At 39.5% G+C, this 24,945-nt stretch overlaps 1 protein-coding gene across 1 annotated transcript; it reads right to left on the reverse strand.

The window, feature by feature from the left end:
• Window positions 1–23,687: 23,687 nt before the first annotated feature.
• On the reverse strand, window positions 23,688–24,557 carry LOC140615422 (olfactory receptor 2D3-like). The gene has a single exon (XM_072795280.1). It carries the CDS (start codon window positions 24,555–24,557, stop codon window positions 23,688–23,690), a length of 870 nt encoding a protein of 289 aa, XP_072651381.1.
• Window positions 24,558–24,945: the final 388 nt, after the last annotated feature.

Raw genomic sequence — 24,945 nt, forward strand, 5'->3', positions numbered from 1 at the left:
TAGAGCAGCCCTAGTGGCTCAGCAGATTACTGCCACCTTCGGTCCAGGGCATGATCCTGGAGACCGGGGATTGAATCCCACCTTGGGTGCCCTATGTGGAGCCTGCTTCTCCCTCTGCCTGTGTGTCTACCTCTCTCTCTCTCTCTCTTTTTCTCCCTCTCTCTCTGTCTCTCATGAATAAACAAATAAAATTTTAAAAAAAGATTGCTGTGGCTATTGGGGTCTTTTGTGGTCCTGTACAAATTTTAGGATTGCTTGTTTCTGTGAAAAATACCATTGGAATTTTGGTAGGAATAGCATGGAATCTCTATATTGCTTTGAGCAATATGGATATTTTAACAGTATTAATTCTTTTAATGCATGTGCATGGAATACCTTCCCACTTATTTGTTTCTTCAATTGATTTCATCAATGTCTTATTTCAGTACACAGGTCTTAAAACACCTTCTTTAAGTTTATTACAAAATATACTATTCTTTTTGATGCAATTGTAAATGGGATTTGTTCCTTAATTTCTCTTTGTGATAGTTTGTTTTTAGTGCATAGAAATATAAATGATTTTTATGTGACTTTGTATCTTACAACTTCACTGAATTCATTTATTAGTTATAATAGTTTTTTGGTGAACTCTTTAGGTTTTTATAATATATTGTGTGATGGTTTTACTTCTTCCTTTCCAATTTGAATTGTTTTTATTTCTTTTTATTGCCTAATTGCTGTGTCTAGCACTTCCAAAACTGTCTTGAATAAAAGTGGCAAGAGTGGGCAGCATTGTCTTTTGCCTGATCTCAGAGAAAATGCTTTCGGTTTTTACCTTTGAGAATGATGTTAGATATGGGTTTCTCTTATTCTGTTGAAGTACATTCTCTCTATACCTACTTTGTTTAGCATTTTAATCATGAATGGATATGAACTTTGTCAGTTTTGAATACTGTCAGGTGCTTCTGCATCTATTGAGAGGTTCATTTGATTTTTATTCCTTATTTTGTTAATCTGGTGAATCACATCGACTGATTTGTGAATGTTTACCCATGTTTGCAACCCTGGAATAAATTCCCACTTTATCATGGTGTATGATCCTTTTACTGTATTGCCGAATTCAGTTTGCAAAGATTTTGTTGATGGTTTTTACATCTATGTTCTTCATGAATATTGGCCTCTAATATTCTTTCCTTGTGGTGTCCTTGTTTTGTTTTGGTACCAGGGTAATGCTGGACTCGTAAAGTGAGTTTGTAAAAGTTCTCTTCTATTTTTTGGAAGAGTTTGAAAAGGATTGGTATTAATTCTTTTTAAAATTTTGATAGAATTCACAAATGAAACCATCTGGCCCTGGACTCTTGATCGTTGAGAGATTTTTGATAGTTGATTCAATCTCCTTACTAGTAATCAATTTGATCAGTTTCTATTTCTTCTATTATCCAGTCATAATAGACTGCATGTTTCTGGGAATTTATTTTTTTCTACATTGTCTAGTTGTTGCCCTCTAGTCATTCATGGTATTTTCATATAATCCTTTGTATTTCATGTATTGGTTTTATGTCCTCTTCTGATTTAAAGTATGCAAATGTACCTCTTTCAAGAAGACTGGAATATGGGTATCTCTGTATCCTTTGTATCCTCTTTCTGCACTGAGCCCTGGCATGACAGTCAGTTAAGAACTGTTCATTTATTTTTACCATCCCATTGCATCTGCAAACACAAGTATCACTGGTCACTTGAGCCAGACTATGAAAGGATATTTCCTCTGGGTGGTGGCCACAAAAGCCGTGTGCCAGACATACACCATCTCTCTTGGAGATACTGACAGGCTGGGGTAAGACAGCAGGAGGACGTGAATATGGCATCTGTCAGATTTTCCTTTTTTTTTTTGGAGAGTACTACACTTGGCCCCTATATATGTGTTTAATCTTTGTCATAGGAAAGTACTTCAGTAGGCTGCCTGACATGTGTTTAATTAGAAGCCTACCTCTCAGGCTACAGCAATGAAGATAGCTAATGGCTTCTTTCACAGAAGAGTGGAATCTGTTGCTTCTCTGTCATGCCTTGAAGTATAGTCAGTTAGAGACTGTTTCTCCATTTGTTATAGTCCTGAATGAATGAAATCTCCACTGGCCACTGGAGCCAGGAGATCAAGGAGTATCCCCTGGGCAATTGTCACAAAAACTGGGGCACCATACATAAAAACTAGCAAACCAGATATGTGTATGTGCATAAATTCCTTTCCAGCAAATATCAGTGATCTGTAGCACAGAAGAGGGAGAGTATGAAGATGGCATTGAGAGGATTACAGTAGGCCCTTAGGTATGTGTCTAATTGGAAGCCTGCATCTTAGGCCACAGCTATGAAGATAAGCCAATAGGCCTCTTTCATAGACTAGATATCTCAGTCTGTTGCCTCTCCTCTGTGGCCTGAAGTGTGGCCAGTTAAGAGCTCTTTCTTCTTTTTGTAAACCTATGGGACCTATAAGCATAAGCCTGGCTGGCCATCACAGCCAGGTGATCAAGAGATGTCCACTGGGTAGCAGCCACAAAAATGAGGGTGCCAGACAAGTACACAAGCTCCTTTCCAAGAGATACGGGAAATCTGAAGTGAGGCAGAGGAAGAGTGTAGAGACAGCACCCACCAGCCTTTGTCTTAGGAAAGTACTTCAGTAGGCTGCCTGACATAGCTCTGTTGGTTTCAGTGCTAGATGGTTGAGACACCTGGGTGGCTCAGCAGTTGAACATCTGCCTTTGACTTAGCGCATGTTACCCAAAACCCAGGATCAAGTCCCACATTGGGCTTCCTGCATGGAGCCTGCTTCTCCCTCTGCCTACGTCTCTGCCTCTCTCTGTGTGTGTCTCTTGTGAATAAATAAATAAAATCTTTAAAAAACAAAGCTAGATGGTTTTGTACAACACTAAAATTTCAGTGCTTTCATCAACAATAGTTTATATTTTACTGATGCTCCATTTTCAGTATAGGTTATTGCAGTGTTGCTCCATGTTTTCTTCACTGGAGGACCGAGGCAAATAGAGCATCCTCTATCTCAAATAAGTCTCATGACCGAGGAAGAATAGAAAGGTTGAAAACTACAAGATGCTATTAAAGCTTCAGCTCAGAAAGGACATAGACTTATACATTTCATGGACCAAAATGAAGTCACATAGCTAAATCTGAATTTAACAGGAAGAGATGTAAATTTATTGTACCAAGAAGAGGAACAACAAGTCACATACCCATGTCAGACCTCAGCATTGCAGGGATATATAATTGCTCTAGAGAGAAAAGAATTGTAAACTGTAACATAATATATCTCACTGTCTGTCTTATCTTTTGGAAAGTTAAAATTTCATAATTGAAATGGATAATCTTCAACAAATGTCTTGCTTAATATTCAGATAATACAGCCCTAGGGTAACTAGACTGGCAGAAAGTACATTCATTTGTAACAGATTCTTAAAGTTGTTTCACCTGCCAGGTTTTTATTTGTAACTGAAATTTACACTTGATGGTTTACAGAGAGATAGGAAATGTTGTTACATCAATGATGTATTTTGAAACTGGTAGCTCTGATGTCTTCTTCTTTTCTTTTTTAAAACATTCCATCTCCTTTCACTAAAAATGTATTTGACAATCCAATTATTTCATTTTCTCCAGGAAAAATTTTCTTTTCAAATACTGACACTTTCAAAGAATTAATTTCCAATGTCTGTAAGTAAATACATATTAGTATTTTACTTTTGAATTTATGACTTTAAAAATATTTATGTATACAATGGAATATTACTCAGCTATTAGAAATGACAAATACCCACCATTTGCTTCAACATGGATGGAACTGGAGGGTATTATGCTGAGTGAAGTAAGCCAGTCGGAGAAGGACAAACATTATATGTTCTCATTCATTTGGGGAATATAAATAATAGTGAAAGGGAATATAAGGGAAGGGGGAAGAAATGTGTGGGAAATATCAGAAAGGGAGACAGAACGTAAAGACTGCTAACTCTGGGAAACGAACTAGGGGTGGTGGAAGGGGAGGAGGGCGGGGGGTGGGAGTGAATGGGTGACGGGCACTGGGGGTTATTCTGTATGTTAGTAAATTGAACACCAATAAAAAATAAAAAATAAAAAATCTAAAAAAAATATTATGCATATGACAAGTCACAAATTTTAAGAGAAGTTGATTTTTATACAAACAAAAATTCTAAACAATAAGCAATTACTGTAATGTAATTAGGAAATCACTATATAGTGATCTACAGAACTTACTGTGTGGGTTACCCATGATAAATAAATATAATACTACATTATGAGGTCTGTCGTGATAAAAGTACTTATAGATTAAATTTTAAAACTGAGCAATTATAGTCTTAAAATGAAAATTATATGAGCTATAACATGAATTGCTAAATTTGGCTACCTATATAATACTAATAAGGATTTTTATTTTTTATTTTAGTATACTCACTTATCTGTATATAGACCAGAAAAGAAGCACATTATGTTCAATTCTTTTACATCCCTACTGAATTTTTGTTTAGTTATTATCTCAACTACTAAGAAAGGATTGGTGAAAACTCCTTCTTTAATTATAAAATTGTTTATTTCTTTTTAAAATTCTGTCATTTTGGCTTCACACATCTTGAAGCTCTACTAAAGGCATTCAAATTATGGATTATTATATCAGTGTGATGAATTTATTTGTTTAGTATTAGGAAATTACTTTCTTTTTTCATTGGTAGTATTTATTTTTCTGCAAATCCTTAATACAGTTTATTAACTCAGCTGCACCAATTTTCTTATAATTAGTTTTTGTTTATATACCACTTATTCATTCTTTTTTAACAGTGTATTTGTATCTATATTTAAAAGGCATTTCTTGTTGACAAGAATATTTGCGTCATGCTTTTATTTTTTATTTTTTATTTTTTTGCGTCATGCTTTTTAATCCAGAGTGATAATCTCTGCCTCTTGATAGGAATAGTATATTTCTATTAAATAGGAATAATTAGAGTAAATATGGGGAATGTTTATTCTCCAGTTTTAATCCATAAGTATTTTTATCCTGATAGGCATCATTATATAATACTACTATTCATTGATCATGAATAATCCACAGATCAAACTTTATAGACATAAAGATTACTACATAACAACTCCCAAATTACATTAAAGCAATTTCTTTTTTTTTTTTTAATTTTTATTTATTTATGATAGTCACAGAGAGAAAGAGAGAGAGGCAGAGACACAGGCAGAGGGAGAAGCAGGCTCCATGCACTGGGAGCCCGACGTGGGATTCGATCCCGGGTCTCCAGGATCGCGCCCTGGGCCAAAGGCAGGCGCCAAACCGCTGCGCCACCCAGGGATCCCAAAGCAATTTCTTATTGTGAAATTTGTCTGCATAAAAAACAATTTCAATTAAAGCAGACTAAACTTACAATTAATTTTGATATGGTTGGGTTTTTATGTGCCATCCTTTCCAGCCTTCTTTTAAATTGAGTATTTTTCTTCTCTTTTAGTATTTTAACGACGTTTTAACTATGCCTAAACAAATCATTGTTTGTTTGGTTATGTGTTTGCTCTAGGGATTATCATATGCTTCCTTAACATTTCACAATCTATCTTGAGGTAATATAACTATTTATGTGTAATGTAACATTTTTTAAAGGTAGCTTTCCATTTATCTTTTCTTGCGCTATTGCAGTCGCATATTTTACTTATACATGTTCTACAAATTTCAAAACACATTGTTATTATTTTGCAATAAAAATTGATTTCTCACTTTTACTGATTCTGTCCAGTAATCACAACTAACAACCTGAACCATTATATAGAAAACATGACTCTGAAAGGTGGAAGAAAGGTTGACTAGCCAGGAACCCCGTAGCCCAAGGAATGAAATGCTAGTGACTTCTCTGGTTTGTATTTGGCTTTATATATTCCAGACCTGATACTGAGAAGCCAGAAATCTGGACACGTGAATAGGTACAAACAAAAAAGCTCCAACCAAAGTGTGTTCTAACTAAAATAACCAGGAAAGGGACAAACTAGCAAGATAGAATGTTTTAGACAGTGATCACTCTACTTCAGCCTAATACAATAGAAGAAACTGTGGTCCTATCCCTACCCATACTAGCAAAGGTTGAGTGGGGAGTCTAGACTTCCACCCTCACTAGTTGAGTAAGAATCCAGGAATTTCATCCCCATTGGGAGGTGGTAAGCTCCTTTGCTTCACTGCCACCAGATGTCAGTGGAGAGTTTGGACTTCTATTCCCATCCAGCAGTAATAAGGTGCCCCTCTCCCTTCTGAAGTTATATCAGAAGATACCGAAGAGAGTCAGGACTTTGGACACCATCCAGCAGTAATGAGGCCAACCATGGTAATATCAGTAGAGGCCATATAAGGAGCAGTAACTAAGGCACTCATTACTCCTCCTGGGAAGGTGTCAGTGGAATAATAGGTAGCTAGACTTCCCATTCTTGCCCAGCAGTAATGAGAAGCTCCACATTTGGATGTCAGTGGAGAGTGAATAATGAATTAAAAATTCTACCCACACTTGGCAATAACAAGGCCATGCCTGTCCCTCTCATGTAGGAGAAATGTCAGAGGAAACAAGCTAAAGCAGGTTTAAATCAAATGCAAGTCTCATAAGAGAATACCCAATACATTCTGGTTTCAAAAGAAAATTACTCATCATATCAAGAAACAGGAAGATCTCAAACTGAATGATAAAAACAATCAAGGATGCCAATTCTGAGATTACAGAAATGTTATAATTATGAGAAAAGATTTTAGAGTAGCCAATATAATGAGGAATTAGGAGCATGCTTAAAACAATTGAAAAATAGTCTCAGCAGTGAAATAGAACATGTAAAGAAGATACAAATTGAAATATTAGAGTTAAGAAACAAAATAAGGAAATAAGAAAGTTCAGTGATGGACTCAATATCAGATGAGGGGGGGAAAGAAAGAATGGAGAGGAATGGTGAGTTTATAACAAAATTCCTGATAGGTTATCAGAGTCCAGGAAGGACAGGAGCAATATCTTGATTGGGGCTGAAAAGTACTCAAGTAGTGGCTGAAAATCCTCAATTTGGAAAAAGAGAAATCTACAGTTTCAAGAACTTGAGTGAACTCTAAACAGAATAAACCCAATGATATCCACAGCCATACCAGAGATAAATTCCTGAACACTGAAAATTAAAAGAAAAACTCTTGAAAGCAGTAGGGAAAATCATCTTGTTTATAGGAGAAAAATTTGAATGACAGAAAATTTCTCATCAGAAACCTTGGTGGCTAGAAAGAAGGAGCACTCTAGCTTTCAAATGTTGAAGTAAAACAGTCAACTTTGATTCCAATATCCAGTGAAAATATCTTTCTAGAATGATGGGGATAGACACTCTCAGATGAAGGGAAACTAGGAGAATATGTTACCAGCAGACATAACCTTAAATAACAGGTATGAGAAGTTCTCTAAACTGAAAGGAAATGAAAAGAAGTTTCAAATAAGGAAGGAAAAACACAGTAAGCAAAAGCATGGGTAAAAATAATTTTCTTCTCTTCAGTTTTTGTTTAAAAAACTGAGATATAATAGACATATAAGATTCTATAAGTCTCAGGTGTACAACATGCTGACTTGATACATTTATATATTGAACTGTGATTACCATCATATCATTAGCTAACACCTTTATCATGTAAACTATAGTAATCAAGGTTCCGTAATTTGTGGAGGAAGAGACATATAGATCAATGAAACAGAAAAAGAATCTAAAAATAGGCCCATAAATATGTCTCTAAAAAAGAAATTAAAAAACTTTTTTAAATAAACATTTCTCTAAATTTCTTTCTTTATTTAATAATTAATTTATTTTTATTGGTGTTCAATTTGCCAACATACAGAATAACACCCAATGCTCATCCCGTCAAGTGTCCCCCTCAGTGCCCATCACCCATTTACCCCCACCCCTTGCCCTGGTCCCCTTCCACCACCCCTAGTTCTTTTCCCAGAGTTAGGAGTCTTCATGTTCTGTCTCTCTTTCTGATATTTCCTACCCATTTCTTCTCCCTTCCCTTATATTCCCTTTCACTATTATTTATATTCCCCAAATGAATAAGACCATATAATGTTTGTACTTCTCTGATTGACTTACTTCACTCAGCATAATACCCTCCAGTTCCATCCATGTCAAAGCAAAGGGTAGGTATTTGTCATTTCTAATGGCTGAGTAATATTCCATTATATACATAGACCACATCTTCTTTATCCATTCATCTTTCGATGGACACTGAGGCTCCTTCCACAGTTTGGCTATTTTGGACATTGCTGCTATAAACATCGTGATGCAGGTGTCCCAGTGTTTCACTCCATCTGTATCTTTGGGGTTAATCCCCAGCAGTGCAATTGCTGGGTCATAGGGCAGATCTATTTCTAACTTTTTGAGGAATCTCCACACAGTTTTCCGGGGTGGCTGCACCAGTTCACATTCCCACCAACAGTGCAAGATGGTTCCCCTTTCTCCACATCCTCTCCAACATTTGTTGTTTCCTGCCTTGTTTTTCCCCATTCTCACTGGTGTGAGATGGGATCTCATTGTAGTTTTGATTTGTTTTTCCCTGATGGCGAGTGATGTGGAGCCTTTTCTCATGTGCTTGTTGGTCATGTCCATGTCTTCCTCTGAGATTTCTCTTCATGTCTTTTGCCCATTTCATGATTGGATTGTTTATTTTTTTGCTGTTGAGTTTAATAAGTTCTTTATAGATCTTGGAAACTAGCCCTTTATCTGATATGTCATTTGCAAATATCTTCTCCCATTCTGCAGGTTGTCTTTTGGTTTTGTTGACTGTTTCTTTTGCTGGACAGCATCTACTTATCTTGATGAAGTCCCAATAGTTCAATTTTTCTTTTGTTTCCCTTGCCTTTATGGATGTATGTTGCAAGAATTTGCTGTGGCCAGGTTCAAAAAGGGTGTTACCTTTTCTCCTCTAGGATTTTGATGGAATTTTGTCTCACATTTATATCTTTCATCCTTTTTGAGTTTATTTTGTGTATGGTGTAAGAGATTGATCTAATTTCATTCTTCTGCATGTGGATGTCCAATTTTCCCAGCACCATTTATTGAAGAGACTGTCTTTTTTCCAGTGGATACTCTTTCCTCCTTTATCGAATATTAGTTGGTCCACTTTTGGATTCTCTATTCTGTTCCACTGATCTATGTGTCTGTTTTTGTGCCTGTACCACACTGTCTTGATGATCACAGCTTTGTAGTACAACCTGAAATCTGGCATTGTGATCCCCCAGATATGGTTTTCTTTTTTAAAATTCCCCTGGCTATTCGGGGTCCTTTCTGATTCCACACAAATATTAAGATGATTTTTTCAAACTCTCTGAAGAAAGTGCATGGTATTTTGATAGGGATTGCCTTAAACGTGTAAATTGCCCTGGGTAACATTGACATTTTCACAATATTAATTCTGCCAATCCATGAGCATGAAATATTTTTCCATCTCTTTGTGTCTTCCTCAATTTCTTTCAGAAGTGTTCTGTAGTTTTTAGGGTATAGATTCTTTACCTCTTTGGTTAGGTTTATTCCTAGGTATCTTATGCTTTTGGTGCAACTATAAATGGGATTGACTCCTTAATTTCTCTTTCTTCAGTCTCATTGTTAGTAGATGGAAATGCCACTGACTTCTGGACATTGATTTTGTATCCTGCCACACTGACGAATTGCTGTATGAGTTCTAGCATTCTTGGAGTGGAGTCTTTTGGGTTTTCTACATACAGTATCCTGTCATCTGCGAAGAGGGAGAGTTTGACTTCTTTGCCAATTTGATTGCCTTTTATTTCTTTTTGTTGCCTGATTGCAAGGATAGGAATTCTAGTACTGTGTTGAATGGCAGTGGTGAGAGTGGACATCCCTGTCTTGTTCCTGATCTTAGGGGAAAGGCTCCCAGTTATTCCCCATTGAGAATGATATTTGCTGTGGGCTTTTTGTAGATGGCTTTTAAGATGCTGAGGAATTTTCCCTCTATCCCCACACTCTGAAGAGTTTTGTTCAGGAATGGATGCTGTATTTTGTCAAATGCTTTCTCTGCATCTTTTGAGAGGATCATATGGTTCTTGTTTTCTCTTGTTGATATGATCTATCACGTTGATTGCTTTACGAGTGTTGAACCAGCCTTACATTCCAGGATAAATTCCACTTGGTCATGGTGAATAATCTTCTTAATGTTTTGTTGGATCTGTGTTGAGAATTTTTGGATCAGTGTTCATCAGGGATATTGTCTATAATTCTCCTTCTTGGTGTGGTCTTTTTCTGGTTTTGGGAATAAGGTGATGCTTGCATCATTGAACGAGTTTGGAAGTACTCCATCTCTTTCTATCTTTCCAAACAGCTTTAGTAGAATAGGTATGGTTTCTTCTTTCAACGTTTGATAGAATTCCCCCAGGAAGCCATCTTGCTCTGAACTTTTGTGTCTTGGGAGGTTTTAGATGACTGTTTCAATTTCCTCCCTGGTTATTGGCCCTCCAGGTTTTCTATTTCTTCCTGTTCCAGTTATGATAGTTTTTGGTTTTCCAGAAATGTGTCCACTTCTTCTAGATTGCCTAATTTATTAGCATATAGCTTCTCATAATAAGTTTTTAAGATCGTTTGTATTTCCTTGGTATTGGTGGTGATCTCTCCTCTTTCATTTGTGATTTTATTAATTAGAGTCTTTTCTCTTTTGCTTTTAATAAGGCTGGCTATGGTTTATGTATCCTATTAATTCTTTCAAAGAACCAACTATGTTTTAGTTGGTCTGTTCTACAGTTCTTCTGTTCTCTATTTCACTGAGTTCTGCTCGAATCTTTATTAACTCTCTTCTTCTGCTGGGTGTAGGATCTATTTGCAGTTCTTTCTCCAGTTCCTTTAGGTGCAAGGTTAGCTTGTGTATTTGAGTTCTTTCCAATTTTTTGAGAGATGTTTGTATTGTGATGTATTTCTCTCTCAGGACTGCTTTAGCTGTATCCCAAAGATTTTGAATGGTTGTATCTTCATTCTCATTAGTTTCTATGATTATTTTTAATTCTTCTGTAATTTCTTGGTTTACCCTTTCATCTTTCGCAGGTTGGTCTTTAATTTCCATGTGTTTGAATTCTTTCCAAACTTCTTCTTTTGATTTTGTTCTAGTTTCAAAGCATTATGATCTGAAAATATGCAGGGTATGATCCCAATCTTTTGGTATTGGTTAAGACCTGATTTGTTAACCAGTATGTGGTATTCTGGAAAAAGTTCCAAGTGCACTTGAGAAGAATGTGTATTCAGTTGCATTTGGATGTAAAGTTCTGTAAATATCTGTGAAATCCATCTGGTCCAGTGTATCATTTAATGCTCTTGTTTCTTTGGAGATGTTGTGCTTAGAATATCTGTCATTTGCAGAAAGTGCCGTGTTGAAGTTTCCCAGTATAAGTGCAGTATTATCTACGTATGTCTTAACTCTGGTTATTAATTGATTGACATACATGGCAGGTCTCACATTCGGGGCATAAATATTCATGATTGTTAGGTCCTCTTGTTGGATAGATCCTTTAAGTATGATAGAGCATCCCTCCTCATCCCTTACTACAGTAGTTGGGATAAACTTTAATTTATCTGATATGAGGATTGCTACCCCTGTTTTCTTTTGAGGACCATTTGAATGGCAAATTGCTCTCTAACCTTTAGTTTTCAGGTTGTAGGTGAACTTATGTCTAAAATGAGTCTCTTGTAGACAACAAATAGATTGGTCTTGCTTTTTTATCCAGTCTGAAACCCTGTGCCTTTTAATGGGATCATTAAGCCCATTCACGTTCAGAGTTACTTGAAAGATATGATATTAGTGTCATCATAATACCTATTCAGTCCCTGTTTTGTGGATTGTTTCTTGGACTTTCTTTTACAGAGTCCCCCTTAATATTTCTTGCAGAGCTGGTTTTGTGATCAGATATTTTTTCATTTTCTGCCTATCTTCGAAGCTCTTTATCTCTCCTTCTATTCTGAATGAGAGCCTTGCTGGATAGTGTATTCTTGGGTGCATGTTCTTCTCATTTAGGACCCTGAATATATCCTGCCAGCTCTTTCTGGCCTGCCGGGTCTCTGTGGAGAGGTCTGCTGTTATCCTAATGCTTCTCCCCATAAAACTTAGGGACCTTTTGTCTCTTGCTGCTTTAAGGATTTTCTCTTTATCATTGGAATTTGCAAGTTTCACTATTAAATGTCAGGCTGTTGAAGGGTTTTTATTGATTTTAGGGGGCGATCTCTCTATCTCCTGGATCTAAATGTCTGTTTCCCTCCCCATGTTAGGGAAATTCTCAGCTATGATTTGTTCAAATACACTTTCTGGTCCTCTGTCCCTTTCGGCGCTTTCTGGAACCCCAATTTAATGTAGTTTTTCCTTCTGAGGCTGTCATTTATTTCCTTAACCTTTCCTCATGATCTTCTAATTGTTTTTCTCTTTTTTTCCACTGCTTCCTTTCTTGCCATCAACTTGTCCTCTACCTCTCTCACTCTATCTTCTACCTCATTAACTCTCATTGTTAGTCTCCAGTTTGGATTGCATCTCATTTAATTGATTTTTAATTTCAACCTGATTTGATCTAAATTCTGCAGTCATGAAGTCTCTTGATTCCTTTGTGCTTTTTTCCAGAACCAACAATAGCTTTATTTTTTTAATTTTTATTTTATTTTTATTTTATTTTTTTAATTATTATTTTTTTATTGGAGTTCATTTTACCAACATATAGCATAACACCCACCAATAGGTTTATAATTGTGCTTGTGAATTGGCTTTCTAACAAGTTTTAATCCAAATTCTGTAACTCTGTGGCAGAAAGTACTGTTTTTTATTCTTTCTTTTGTGGTGAGTTCTTCCTTCTAGTCATTTTACTTAGTGCAGAATGGCTAAAACCAAGTTGTACTGGAAAAGGGAAGGAAAAGGGGGGAAAAGGGAGGGGGGAACAAATAAAAAAATCAAGGAAGGGTATCTCTGATTCTATATTCTGTAAGTCCGTCGACTTCCCCTGGAACTTTCCAGCGCTGCTTGTTCAAGAACTTGCTCTTCTCCTGTCCTTCCAGCTGGTCTTCTGAGGGAGGGGCCTGCTGTGCTGATTTTCAGGTGTGTGCACCTGGGGGAGCTGCCCAGCCCCTTGTCAGGTGCCCAGCTCAGTGGGAGCTGTTTATCCTGTGAGGCCCCTGATCCCTGGCGGCCAGCTCCGTCCCAGGCACAAGATGACACCAGGAGGAACAACAGTGGCAGCGGCCAGCTCTCCAGCTCTGGAGTCAGCTCCTGCAGTAACTACTACAGTCTCCCAGTCCACAGGGGCCTGGATGCTCGGGGGACCCAGGTGGGGGGCACTTATCTGCACAGCTCAGGGGTGCCCGGCAACAGGAGCGTCCTTGCTGTCCTATGTCCTCCCAGCCTCCGCCTGTCCTGGGGGGAGCGCCAGATCCTGGGCTGTGTCCCCCAGTGCCCTGGGCTCCCGGGCTTGCGCCGCTGGAATCGCGCTCCCTCCCGAGCTGCACAGCCCCGGAGCTGTTCCCGGCCAGCAGGTGCACGCTGCAGGCCTTTAGGGAGTTCAGCTGCAGTTTGTGGCATGCTCTCCCCGGGGCACAGGTCCTCTGTTAGTGCCCCTGGGAGCCTGAGGGCATCCCCGCCCATCCTGGGGTCCTGCCCGAGCTCCCTGCGAGCGCCTTTCCATCAGGGAAAGTTGGTGAAGCTCCTGCTTCTCCGGGATGGGGCTTTCCTGTCCTGGGGCACTTGCCCTGCGGCCTTAGCCCGGCTCCTCGCGGGGGCGGGGGGGGGGCTCCCACTTGGATGCTTTTTTATTTCTTTATTTTTTCCATCTTCCTACCTTGATAGAAGCGCAAACTCTTCTCACTGTAGCATTCCAGCTGTTCTCTCTTTAAATCTCAACCGAATTCATAGGTTTTCAGGATGATTTGAAAGTTACCTAGGTAAGTTGGTGGGGATGGGTGACTTGGGGACCCTACTCTTCCGCCATCTTGCCCCCTCCCTAAACTTTATTTTTAGATCAGTTCTAGGTTTACAGAAAAACTGAAAAGTACCCTGTGTCCTTATATAGCTACTTTCCCCTATTTCTGACATCTTACATTATTATTATTGTATTTCTTACAATTAAAAAAATCAACATTGATGCCTCCTGATTTTAAGATTTCATTTATTTTTTTAAATTTTTATTTATTTATGATAGTCACAGAGAGAGAGAGAGAGGCAGAGACACAGGCAGAGGGAGAAGCAGGCTCCATGCACCGGGAGCCTGATGTGGGATTCAATCCCGGGTCTCCAGGATCGCGCCCTGGGCCAAAGGCAGGTGCCAAACCGTTGCGCCACCCAGGGATCCCCAAATATTTCATTTATTAATTAGAGAGATAGACAGCAGGGGACAGGGAGGGGGAGAGAGAGAGAGAGAGAGAATCCTAAGAACACTCCAAGCTGTGTGGAGCCCCACCTTGGGTCAATCTTGATCCAGAGACCCCAAAATCATGACCTGAGCTGAAACAAAGAGACGTACTGATTGAGCTATCTGGCACCCTACTGATACATTATTAACTAAAACTCATACTTTAATTGGATATCTTCTCTTTCTTTTCAAAACTTTATTTGAGAGTAAGAGATCATGATGCTGCGGGAGCAATAGAGGGAGAAACAGATTCCCCAGTGAACAGTGAGGCCCACATGGAGCTTGATCCCAGACCCCAAGATCATGACCTGAACCAAAAGCAGACGCTTAACCTACTGGGCACCCAGGTGCCTCTTTTCTTTTTTCTTTTCTTTTCTTCTTTTCTTTTCTTGTCTTTTCTTTTCTTTTCCCTTATAATCACTTTTCTGATCCAGGATCCCACCCAGAATGCCATATTACATTTACTAGTCATCTCTCCTTAAGCTGCTCTTGGCTGTGACAGGTTCTCAGACTTGTGTTTTGCTGACTGTTCCAGTTTTAAGGAGTACTGGTCACATATTTTATAGGAAGCTGACCTATTAGAAATTGTCTGGTGTTCTTCTCATGATTAGACTCAGGTTATGGGTTTAGGGGAGGGAGGTCACAAAGATAAAGTGCTATCTCCATCACATCATCTCAAGGGCACATGCTATCCACGAGACTGATCACTATTGCTGTTCACCTGGGTCATCTGACTAACCTAGTGTTGGTCAGCACACAATTTCCTTTGTCTTTTTCTTTCAGTGGCAGAGGAAGCACCAACAGCCTAATTTCTAGCCTCAGTGAAGCAGTAGCTCCAGCAACAGAGCCTGAGCTGATGGTGTTGGAAAAGCGAAGGCCGCCATCTAGTGCTGAGTGGCAGCGAGGTTGTCATCACACCCATTCTATCTGATTTTGGCCTGTGGTTCTGGCTGCAGTACCAGAAATACCATTCGTTCAATATTTTTCCTTTAACTAATATGACACATAGTCAATCTCTCTTACTTACAACTAAGAACCCTTATCTACATGTTATCTTTATTATTATTTTGGGGTGTACACAGGAAATGTTTTCTTTGGAAGTTTTCTGCCAGTTTATTCACTCTCTCCTTCCTTAGCAGGAGACAGAGCATGCATTGGGGAGCTTGTTTTGTTTTGCCTTGTTTTGTTTTGAGAGAGATGGAAGCTTTAATTAGTGTAAAAAAAACACCATCAATATCTATTTTGATGGAATGAATGGGAGCATAATCCTCTCAGCATTTCTGTTATCTACTGTTGTAAAAAAAAAAAAAAATCACCGATAGTGCCTGAAAACTGTAACCATTTTATTTTGCTCAGGATTCTGTGGTTTCAGAATTTGGAATGGGGGGGACAAATACTGGTAATGGCAATGTTAACGATATGACCATAGCATGGATGGCTGAGATCATGGGAGGAATTATGAGGATGCAGAATAGTTGAATATTTCATTTTATGTGAAAATTAATAAATCTATGATACAAGACAGGAGTAGTGTGTTGGGAAAAGTTACAGTGATCCAGGGGTGAAGGTTTTCAAAGAGAAGAGGGAAATGACCTGGGGATCTAAAATTATTTTTCCTTTATTTATTTTTTTAATTTATTTTTTATTGGTGTTCAATTTACCAACATACAGAATAACCCCCAGGGCCCGTCACCCAATCACTCCCACCCCCCGCCCTCCTCCCCTTCTAACACCCTTAGTCATTTCCCAGAGTTAGCAGTCCTTACGTTCTGTCTCCCTTTCTGATATTTCCCACACATTTCTTCTCCCTTCCCTTATATTCCCTTTCACTATTATTTATATTCCCCACATGAATGAGAATATATAATGTTTGTCCTTCTCTGACTGACTTACTTCACTCAGCATAATACCCTCCAGTTCCATCCACGTTGAAGCAAATGGTGGGTATTTGTCGTTTCTAATAGCTGAGTAATATTCCATTGTATACATAAACCACATCTTCTTTATCCATTCATCTTTCGATGGACACCGAGGCTCCTTCCACAGTTAGGCTGTTGTGGCCATTGCTGCTATAAACATCGGGGTGCAGCTGTCCGGGCGTTTCACTGCATCTGTATCTTTGGGGTAAATCCCCAACAGTGCAATTGCTGGGTCATAGGGCAGGTCTATTTTTACCTCTTTGAGGAACCTCCACACAGTTTTCCAGAGTGGCTGCACCAGTTCACATTCCCACCAACAGTGTAAGAGGGTTCCCTTTTCTCCACATCTTCTCCAACATTTGTGGTTTCCTGCCTTGTTAATTTGCCCCATTCTCACTGGGGTGAGGTGGTATCTCATTGTGGTTTTGATTTGTTTTTCCCTGATGGCCAGTGATGCAGAGCATTTTCTCATATGCATGTTGGCCATGTCTATGTCTTCCTCTGTGAGATTTCTCTTCATGTCTTTTGCCCATTTCATGATTGGATTGTTTGTTTCTTTGGTGTTGAGTTTAATAAGTTCTTTATAGATCTTGGAAACTAGCCCTTTATCTGATATGTCATTTGCAAATATTTTCTCCCATTCTGTAGGTTGTCTTTTAGTTTTGTCGACTGTATCCTTTGCTGTGCAAAAGCTTCTTATCTTGATGAAGTCCCAATAGTTCATTTTTGCTTTTGTTTCTTTTGCCTTCGTGGATGAATCTTGCAAGAAGTTACTATAGCCGAGTTCAAAAAGGGTGTTGCCTGTGTTCTTCTCTAGGATTTTGATGGAATCTTGTCTCACATTAGTTCTTTCATCCATTTTGAGTTTATCTTTGTGTATGGTGAAAGAGAGTGGTCTAGTTTCATTCTTCTGCATGTGGATGTCCAATTTTCCCAGCACCATTTATTGAAGAGACTGTCTTTCTTCCAATAGATAGTCTTTCTTCCTTTATCGAATATTAGTTGACCATAAAGTTCAGGGTCCACTTCTGGGTTCTCTATTCTGTTCCACTGTTCTATGTGTCTGTTTTTGTGCCAGTACCACACTGTCTTGATGAGTACAGCTTTGTAGTACAACCTGAAATCTGGCATTGTGATGTCCCCAGATATGGTTTTCTTTTTTAAAATTCCCCTGGCTATTTGGGGTCTTTTCTGATTCCAGACAATCTTGAAATAAGTTGTTCTAACTCTCTGAAGAAAGTCCATGGTATTTTGATAGGGATTGCATTAAATGTGTATATTGCCCTGGGTAACATTGACATTTTCACAATATTAATTCTGCCAATCCATGAGCATGGAAAATTTTTCCATCTCTTTGTGTCTTCCTCAATTTCTTTCAGAAGTGTTCTATAGTTTTGAGGGTATAGATCCTGTACATCTTTGGTTAGGTTTATTCCTAGGTATCTTATGCTTTTGGGTGCAAATGTAAATGGGATTGACTCCTTAATTTCTCTTTCTTCAGTCTCATTGTTAGTGTATAGAAATGCCACTGATTTCTGGGCATTGATTTTGTATCCTGCCACGCTACTGAATTGCTGTATGAGGTCTAGCAATCTTGGGGTGGAGACTTTTGGGTTTTCTATGTAGAGTATCATGTCTTCGGCGAAGAGGGAGAGTTTGACTTCTTCTTTGCCAATTTGAATGCCTTTAATGTCTTTTTGTTGTCTGATTGCTGAGGCTAGGACTTCTAGTACTATGTTGAATAGCAGTGGTGAGAGTGGACATCCCTGTCTTGTTCCTGATCTTAGGGGAAAGGCTCCCAGTGCTTCCCCATTGAGAATGATATTTCCTGTGGGCTTTTCGTAGATGGCTTTTAAGATGTTAAGGAATGTTCCCTCTATCCCTACACTCTGAAGAGTTTTGATCAGGAATGGATGCTGTATTTTGTCAAATGCTTTCTCTGCATCTAATGAGAGTATCACACGGTTCTTGGTTTTTCTCTTGCTGATATGATGAATCACATTGATTGTTTTACGGGTGTTGAACCAGCCTTGTGTCCCGGGGATAAATCCTACTTGGTCATGGTGAATAATTTTCTTAAGGTACTGTTGGATCCTATTGGCCAGTATCTTGTTGAGAATTTTTGCATCCATGTTCATCAGGTATATTGGTCTGTAATTCTCCTTTTTGGTGGGGTTTTTGTCTGGTTTTGGAATTAAGGTGATGCTGGCCTCATAGAATGAATTTGGAAGTACTCCATCTCTTTCTATCTTTCCAAACAGCTTTAGGAGAATAGGTATGGTTTCTTCTTTAAACGTTTGATAAAATTCCCCTGGGAAGCCATCTGGCCCTGGACTCTTGTGTCTTGGGAGGTTTTTGATGACTGCTTCAATTTCCTCCCTGGTTATTGGCCTGTTCAGGTTTTCTATTTCTTCCTGTTCCAGTTTTGGTAGTTTGTGGCTTTCCAGGAATGCGTCCATTTCTTCTAGATTGCCTAATTTATTGGCGTATAGCTGTTCATAGTTTGTTTTTAAAATCGTTTGTATTTCCTTGGTGTTGGTAGTGATCTCTCCTTTCTCATTCATGATTTTATTAAGTTGAGTCTTCTCTCTCTTCTTTTTAATAAGGCTGGCTAATGGTTTATCTATCTTATTAATTCTTTCAAAGAACCAACTCCTGGTTCTGTTGATCTGTTCCACAGTTATTAGGTCTCGATTTCGTTGAGTTCTGCTCGAATCTTTATTAACTCTCTTCTTATCCGGGGTGTGGGATCTATTTGCTGTTTTTTCTCTAGCTCCTTTATGTGTAGGGTTAGCTTTTGTATTTGAGTTCTTTCCAGTTTTTGAATGGATGCTTGTATTGCGATGTATTTCCCCCTTAGGACTGCTTTTGCTGCATCCCAAAGATTTTGGATGGTTGTATCTTCATTCTCATTAGTTTCCATGAATCTTTTTAATTCTTCCTTAATTTCCTGGTTGACCCTTTCATCTTTTAGCAGGCTGGTCCTTAACCTCCACGTGTTTGAGGTCCTTCCAAACTTCTTGTTGTGATTTAGTTCTAATTTCAAGGCATTATGGTCTGAGAATATGCAGGGGACGATCCCAATCTTATGGTATCGGTTCAGACCCGATTTGTGACCCAATATGTGGTCTATTCTGGAGAAAGTTCCATGTGCACTTGAGAAGAATGTGTATTCAGTTGAGTTTGGATGTAAAGTTCTGTAGATATCTGTGAAATCCATCTGGTCCAGTGTATCATTTAAAGCTCTCATTTCTTTGGAGATGTTGTGCTTAGAAGACCCATCGAGTATAGAAAGCGCTAGATTGAAGTCACCAAGTATAAGTGTATTATTATCTAAGTATTTCTTCACTTTGGTTAATAATTGATTTATATATTTGGCAGCTCCCACATTCGGGTCATATATATTGAGGATTGTTAAGTCCTCTTGTATGATAGAGTGACCGTTCATCTCTCACTACAGTCTTCGGGGTAAATTTTAGTTTATCTGATATAATGATGGCTACCCCTGCTTTCTTTTCAGGACCATTTGAATGGTAAATGGTTCTCCAACCTTTTATTTTCAGGCTGTAGGTGTCCTTCTGTCTAAAATGAGTCTCTTGTAGACAGCAAATAGATGGGTCCTGCTTTCTTATCCAGTCTGAAACCCTGCGCTTTTTGATGGGGTCATTAAGCCCGTTCACGTTCAGAGTTACTATTGAAAGATATGAGTTTAGTGTCATCATGATATCTATTCAGTCCTTGTTTTTGTGGATTGTTCCACTGGACTTCTTCTTAAAGGGGAATTTTAAGAGTCCCCCTTAAAATTTCTTGCAGAGCTGGTTTGGAGGTCACATATTCTTTCAGTTCCTGCCTGTCTTGGAAGCTCTTTATCTCTCCTTCCATTTTGAAAGAGAGCTTTGCTGGATAAAGTATTCTCGGTTGCATGTTCTTCTCATTTAGGACCCTGAATACATCCTGCCAGCCCTTTCTGGCCTGCCAGGTCTCTGTGGAGAGGTCTGCTGTTACCCTAACACTCCTCCCCATAAAAGTCAGGGATTTCTTGTCTCTTGCTGCTTTAAGGATCTTCTCTTTATCTTTGGAATTTGCAAGCTTCACTATTAAATGTCGAGGTGTTGAACGGTTTTTATTGATTTTAGGGGGGGATCTCTCTATTTCCTGGATCTGAATGCCTGTTTCCGTTCCCAGATTAGGAAAGTTTTCAGCTAGAATTTGTTCAAATACATATTCTGGCCCTCTGGCCCTTTCGGCGCCCTCGGGAACCCCAATTAAACGTAGGTTTTTCTTCCTCAGGCTGTCGTTTATTTCCCTTATTCTATCTTCATGGTCTTTTAATTGTTTGTCTCTTTTTTCCTCAGTTTCCCTCTTTGCTATCAACTTGTCTTCTAGGTCACTCACTCGTTCTTCCACCTCGTTAACCCTCGTCGTTAGGACTTCTAGTTTGGATTGCATCTCATTCAATTGATTTTTAATTTCTGCCTGATTAGCTCTAAATTCTGCAGTCATGAAGTCTCTTGAGTCCTTTATGCTTTTTTCTAGAGCCACCAGTAGCTGTATAATAGTGCTTCTGAATTGGCTTTCTGACATTGAATTGTAATCCAGATTTTGTAACTCTGTGGGAGAGAGGACTGTTTCTGATTCTTTCTTTTGAGGTGAGGTTTTCCTTCTAGTCATTTTGCTCAGTGCAGAGCGGCCAAAAGCAAGTTGTATTGGGAAAAGGAGAAAAAGAGAGGAGAGAAAGAAGGAAAGAAAAGAGAAAGAGGGAAAAAAAAGGAAGAAAAAGAGAAAGAAAAAGAAAGGAAAAAAAGGTTTGGGGGAAGGAAACAAATCAAAACGCAAAACAAACAAAACAAAACAAAACAACAAAAAAAAAAAAAAAGAAAAAAAGAACCACGGGGGAGTATCTTCTGATTCTGTGTACTTTAAGTCCCTTGGCTTCCCCTGAAAATTGTCCGTCTTCTGGGGGAGGGGCCTGCTGTGCTGATTTTCAGGTGTTAGCACTTGGGGGAGCTGCTCAGCCCCTGCCTGGTGCAGGGCTCAGTGGGGGTTGTTTACCCCGTGAGGCCCCAGGAGGAACAACCGCAGTGGCGGGGCCAGCTCTGGAGCCCTGGAGTCAGCTCCCGCAGTAACCACAGAGCTCTCCATCTGCAGGGACTGGAGGCTCCGGGGCGGGGCCGCTGATCTGCTCAGCTCTGGCAGGAGCGTCCTCGCTGTCCTGGACCCTCCCGGCCTCCGGGGGAAGGCCGGATCCTGGGCTGTGTCCCGGCGCCCTGTGCTCCGGGGCCTGCGCTGTTGGCTTCTCGCTCCCGCCCCGCAGCCCCCTCCGCGGAGCCGCCCCCGAGCCCCCCGAGCTGCTCCGGGTCCCGCCGTGCGCGCTGCAGCCCTTAGGGAGCTCGGCGCACTCTCCCGGGGCGCAGGTGTCTGTTAGTGCCTCCGGAGCCCGAGGGCATCCCCGCCCTCCTGGGTCCTGCTCCACCTCCCTGGGAGCCCCTTTCCGCCCGGGAAGGTTGGTGCAGCTCCTGCTCCTCCGGGACGGGGCTCTCCTGTCCTGGGGACACTCGCCCCGGCCTCAGCCCGGCTCCTCGCGGGGCCCCTCCCCCTTGGAGGCCTTTTGTTTCTTTATTTCTTTTTCCCCGTCTTCCTGCCTTGATAGAAGCGCGAACTCTTCTCACTGTAGCATTCCAGGTGTTCTCTCTTTAATTCTCAGGCCGAATTCATAGATTTTCAGGATAATTTGAAGGTTTTCTAGGGAATTTGGTGGAGATAGCTGATTTGGGGACCTACTCTTCCACCATCTTGCCCCTCCTCCCTAAAATTGTTTTATCAAGCTCACAATCTCACTTTCTTAGCCATACCTTCTTTCTTCTTTCTTCTTCATGGAAAGACTTTTCTAAGTTAGTGTCCAATTTTTCTGTTTACATTTTCTTATTTTTCCTCCCACTAATGAAATAGATATCATTTAGTAATCAGGGGCAGCCAGATCACAACTTCACCTATTAGTGCTTTCTGCAGTCTGTATCACTTCAAGAAGCACATGCTATTTATATGAAAGTTTTCCCTGATCCTCACACCCCAGATTAGCATCTGTCTATTGTGGCGCAGCTCCAGTAATATCAAAAGGACAGTAACAAATGCAAAAATGTGTATTGAAACACATAATACATCACTCATTGTTCTGGGTATATCGGATACAACTAGAATCAGATAAGAGAAAATGAGAAAAGAGCTCATAATGGTTTTAAAATGAATGTATGGATGCATGAATGAAAGAAAGAAGAAATTTAGCTACTAGGTATCACTTCACCGGGGAAGTCTTCTACAGCAGAGTCAGTAGTTCCTGACTACTGCCGTTCGTTGTTCCTGGACTCATATCCATGGTAACTATAGAAGAGTCTTACAGTTTCATTGAATCCCTTCTAAACAAGTGATTGATTAAAACATTGTGTAAAATATGGATGTCGCTGTCAGGCAGATCCCTATCACATATGTATATATTTAACTTGGGATAAGATTTTTGAAAACTCATTTTTTTAAGTTTTCAGGAAAAAACATTATGAACTAGAATGTATTTTGGTTTTGGCACAATTTTACAAGTTTAAATGCTCTAAACCATGAATAATCCCAGCATAAAGATTCTTCCAGATACACCTATTGTTTCTATCAGAGCCTATTTCTATGTTTCTCTGAATGAGACATCTAATGTGAAAAGTCTTTAATGTTAGAATCATGTATGCAACTCATATTAGATGTTATTTTTAAATAATCCAGTTTAAACCTCTTAGATTCAGTTGTGATCATGCTTAAAACATATCCAGGTTAGGTGAATTAACCACAAACTCCAAAATAGTACTTGATGTGTTATATAATCAAGAAAATCTAACTGTATCCTTTTGTTTCTTCTCTATGTTATAGCTTCATGTGAAGATTTACAGTTTTTAGAACATGTCCTTCACTTTTATGCTTCCTTAACTAATTCATACCGTCTACCAAAATCCCGCACCTATTTTAAGAATATTACAATAGTCCTAAAAATCAGACCCACAGAGTTGCCTGCATGGCTAAGTCAGTTGAGCATCTGACTCTTGATTTTGGCAGAGGTCATGATGTCAGGGTGGTGATATCAAGCCCTGAGTCAGCTCTGTCCTGGGTGTAGAGCCTGCTTATGATTCTCTCTCTAATTCTCCTCTGCCCTTCCTCTAACCTGCTAGAGCAAGCACACATGTAATATTCTCTCAAAAAATTAAAATAAAGTAAAATAAAAGTCAGACCCTGAGATCACCATCTCTCAGAAAAGGGCTTTCTTCCTGCTAGGTTTCTGAAAGCTCCTTTAACATCCTTGTTTCTCAGGCTATAAATTATGGGGTTCAACATTGGAGTCACCACTGCATAGAACACAGATCATTTTATCCCTTTCATTCATTTTCTTGGAGTTTGGCTTCATGTAGTTGAACATTCCTGAGCCAAAGAAGAAGACAACAACAATGAGATGGGAACCACAGGTAGAGAAAACCTTAAGCCTCCCCTCCCCAGACTGCATCGGGATTACAGTGGAGATAATATTCCAGTAGGAAACCAGAATCAGGCAGACAGGAGCTAAAAGGATGTCCACGCTCATTGCAAAGATGGCCGTTTCTGTGCTGTAAGTATCTGCTGAAGCCACCTTCAGAAGGGCAGGAAGTTCACAAAAGTAGTGATTAATAGTGTTCTGCCCTTGATAGGGTAGTTGGAAAGTAAAGGTGGTATCCATCAGAGACACAAGTGCTCCACTGGCCCAGGATCGTATGGCCAACTGGAGACACACCTGTTGGGTCATGATGCTAGAGTAGTGCAGGGGCTTGCAGACAGCCACGTACCAGTCATAAGACATCACCGCCAGCAGAGCACACTCTGTACACCCAGCCAGAAGGGAAACAACTATCTGTGCCATACACCCAAGAAAAGAAATTGTTTTCCTCTTTACCAGGAAATGGACCAACACTTGAGGGACGATGCTGGTAGAGAAACAGAGATCTGTGAAAGAGAGGTTTCTAAGAAAAAAGTACATGGGAGTGTGAAGTCGAGAGTCCATGAAGATGAGAATGATGATGAGCAGGTTCCCAAGCACAGTCAAAAGATAAATGATGAGAAAATGAACAAACAGCAGGATCTGGGTCTGCAAGTCTTGTGAAAGGCCCAGGAAAATAAACTCAGCCACAGAGGTTTGGTTTTCCTCTCCCATTGAGATTATGCCTATTTACCTGTTTGCACAAATAAAAAGAACAACCTTTTGGTTTGTAACATCGAGTCTTGTAGAAGAGTCTTATTTAAAGCTCAGCTTATAACCAGATTGGCTATTTCTAGCTTTTTGCTATCCAAGTCATTCTAATTAATACTAAATAGAATATCTTAATTCTTATTTGTTGGTTGTAATTTCAATCCACTTCATTTTTTTTTCCAAATCTCCTCTTCTCAGTGGCATTTACAGATTATGACATTGTTAAAGTCTTCCTTGCTAGTTCTGATATGAGGATATTGGATTTCACATGGATTTTACTAAATGGCTGGACACATATTACAAAATGACTATATATTGTTAACACTATGACCATGTATAAACCTGCATCACT

This window comes from Canis lupus, chromosome 23, assembly GCF_048164855.1.
Source record: "Canis lupus baileyi chromosome 23, mCanLup2.hap1, whole genome shotgun sequence".
In the NCBI taxonomy this organism is placed as follows: domain Eukaryota; kingdom Metazoa; phylum Chordata; class Mammalia; order Carnivora; family Canidae; genus Canis; species Canis lupus.

What these genes read in the sequence shown, in the direction of transcription:
- LOC140615422 (XM_072795280.1), bottom strand. Translation starts at nt 24,557, where the DNA reads ATGGGAGAGGAAAACCAAACCTCTGTGGCTGAGTTTATTTTCCTGGGC.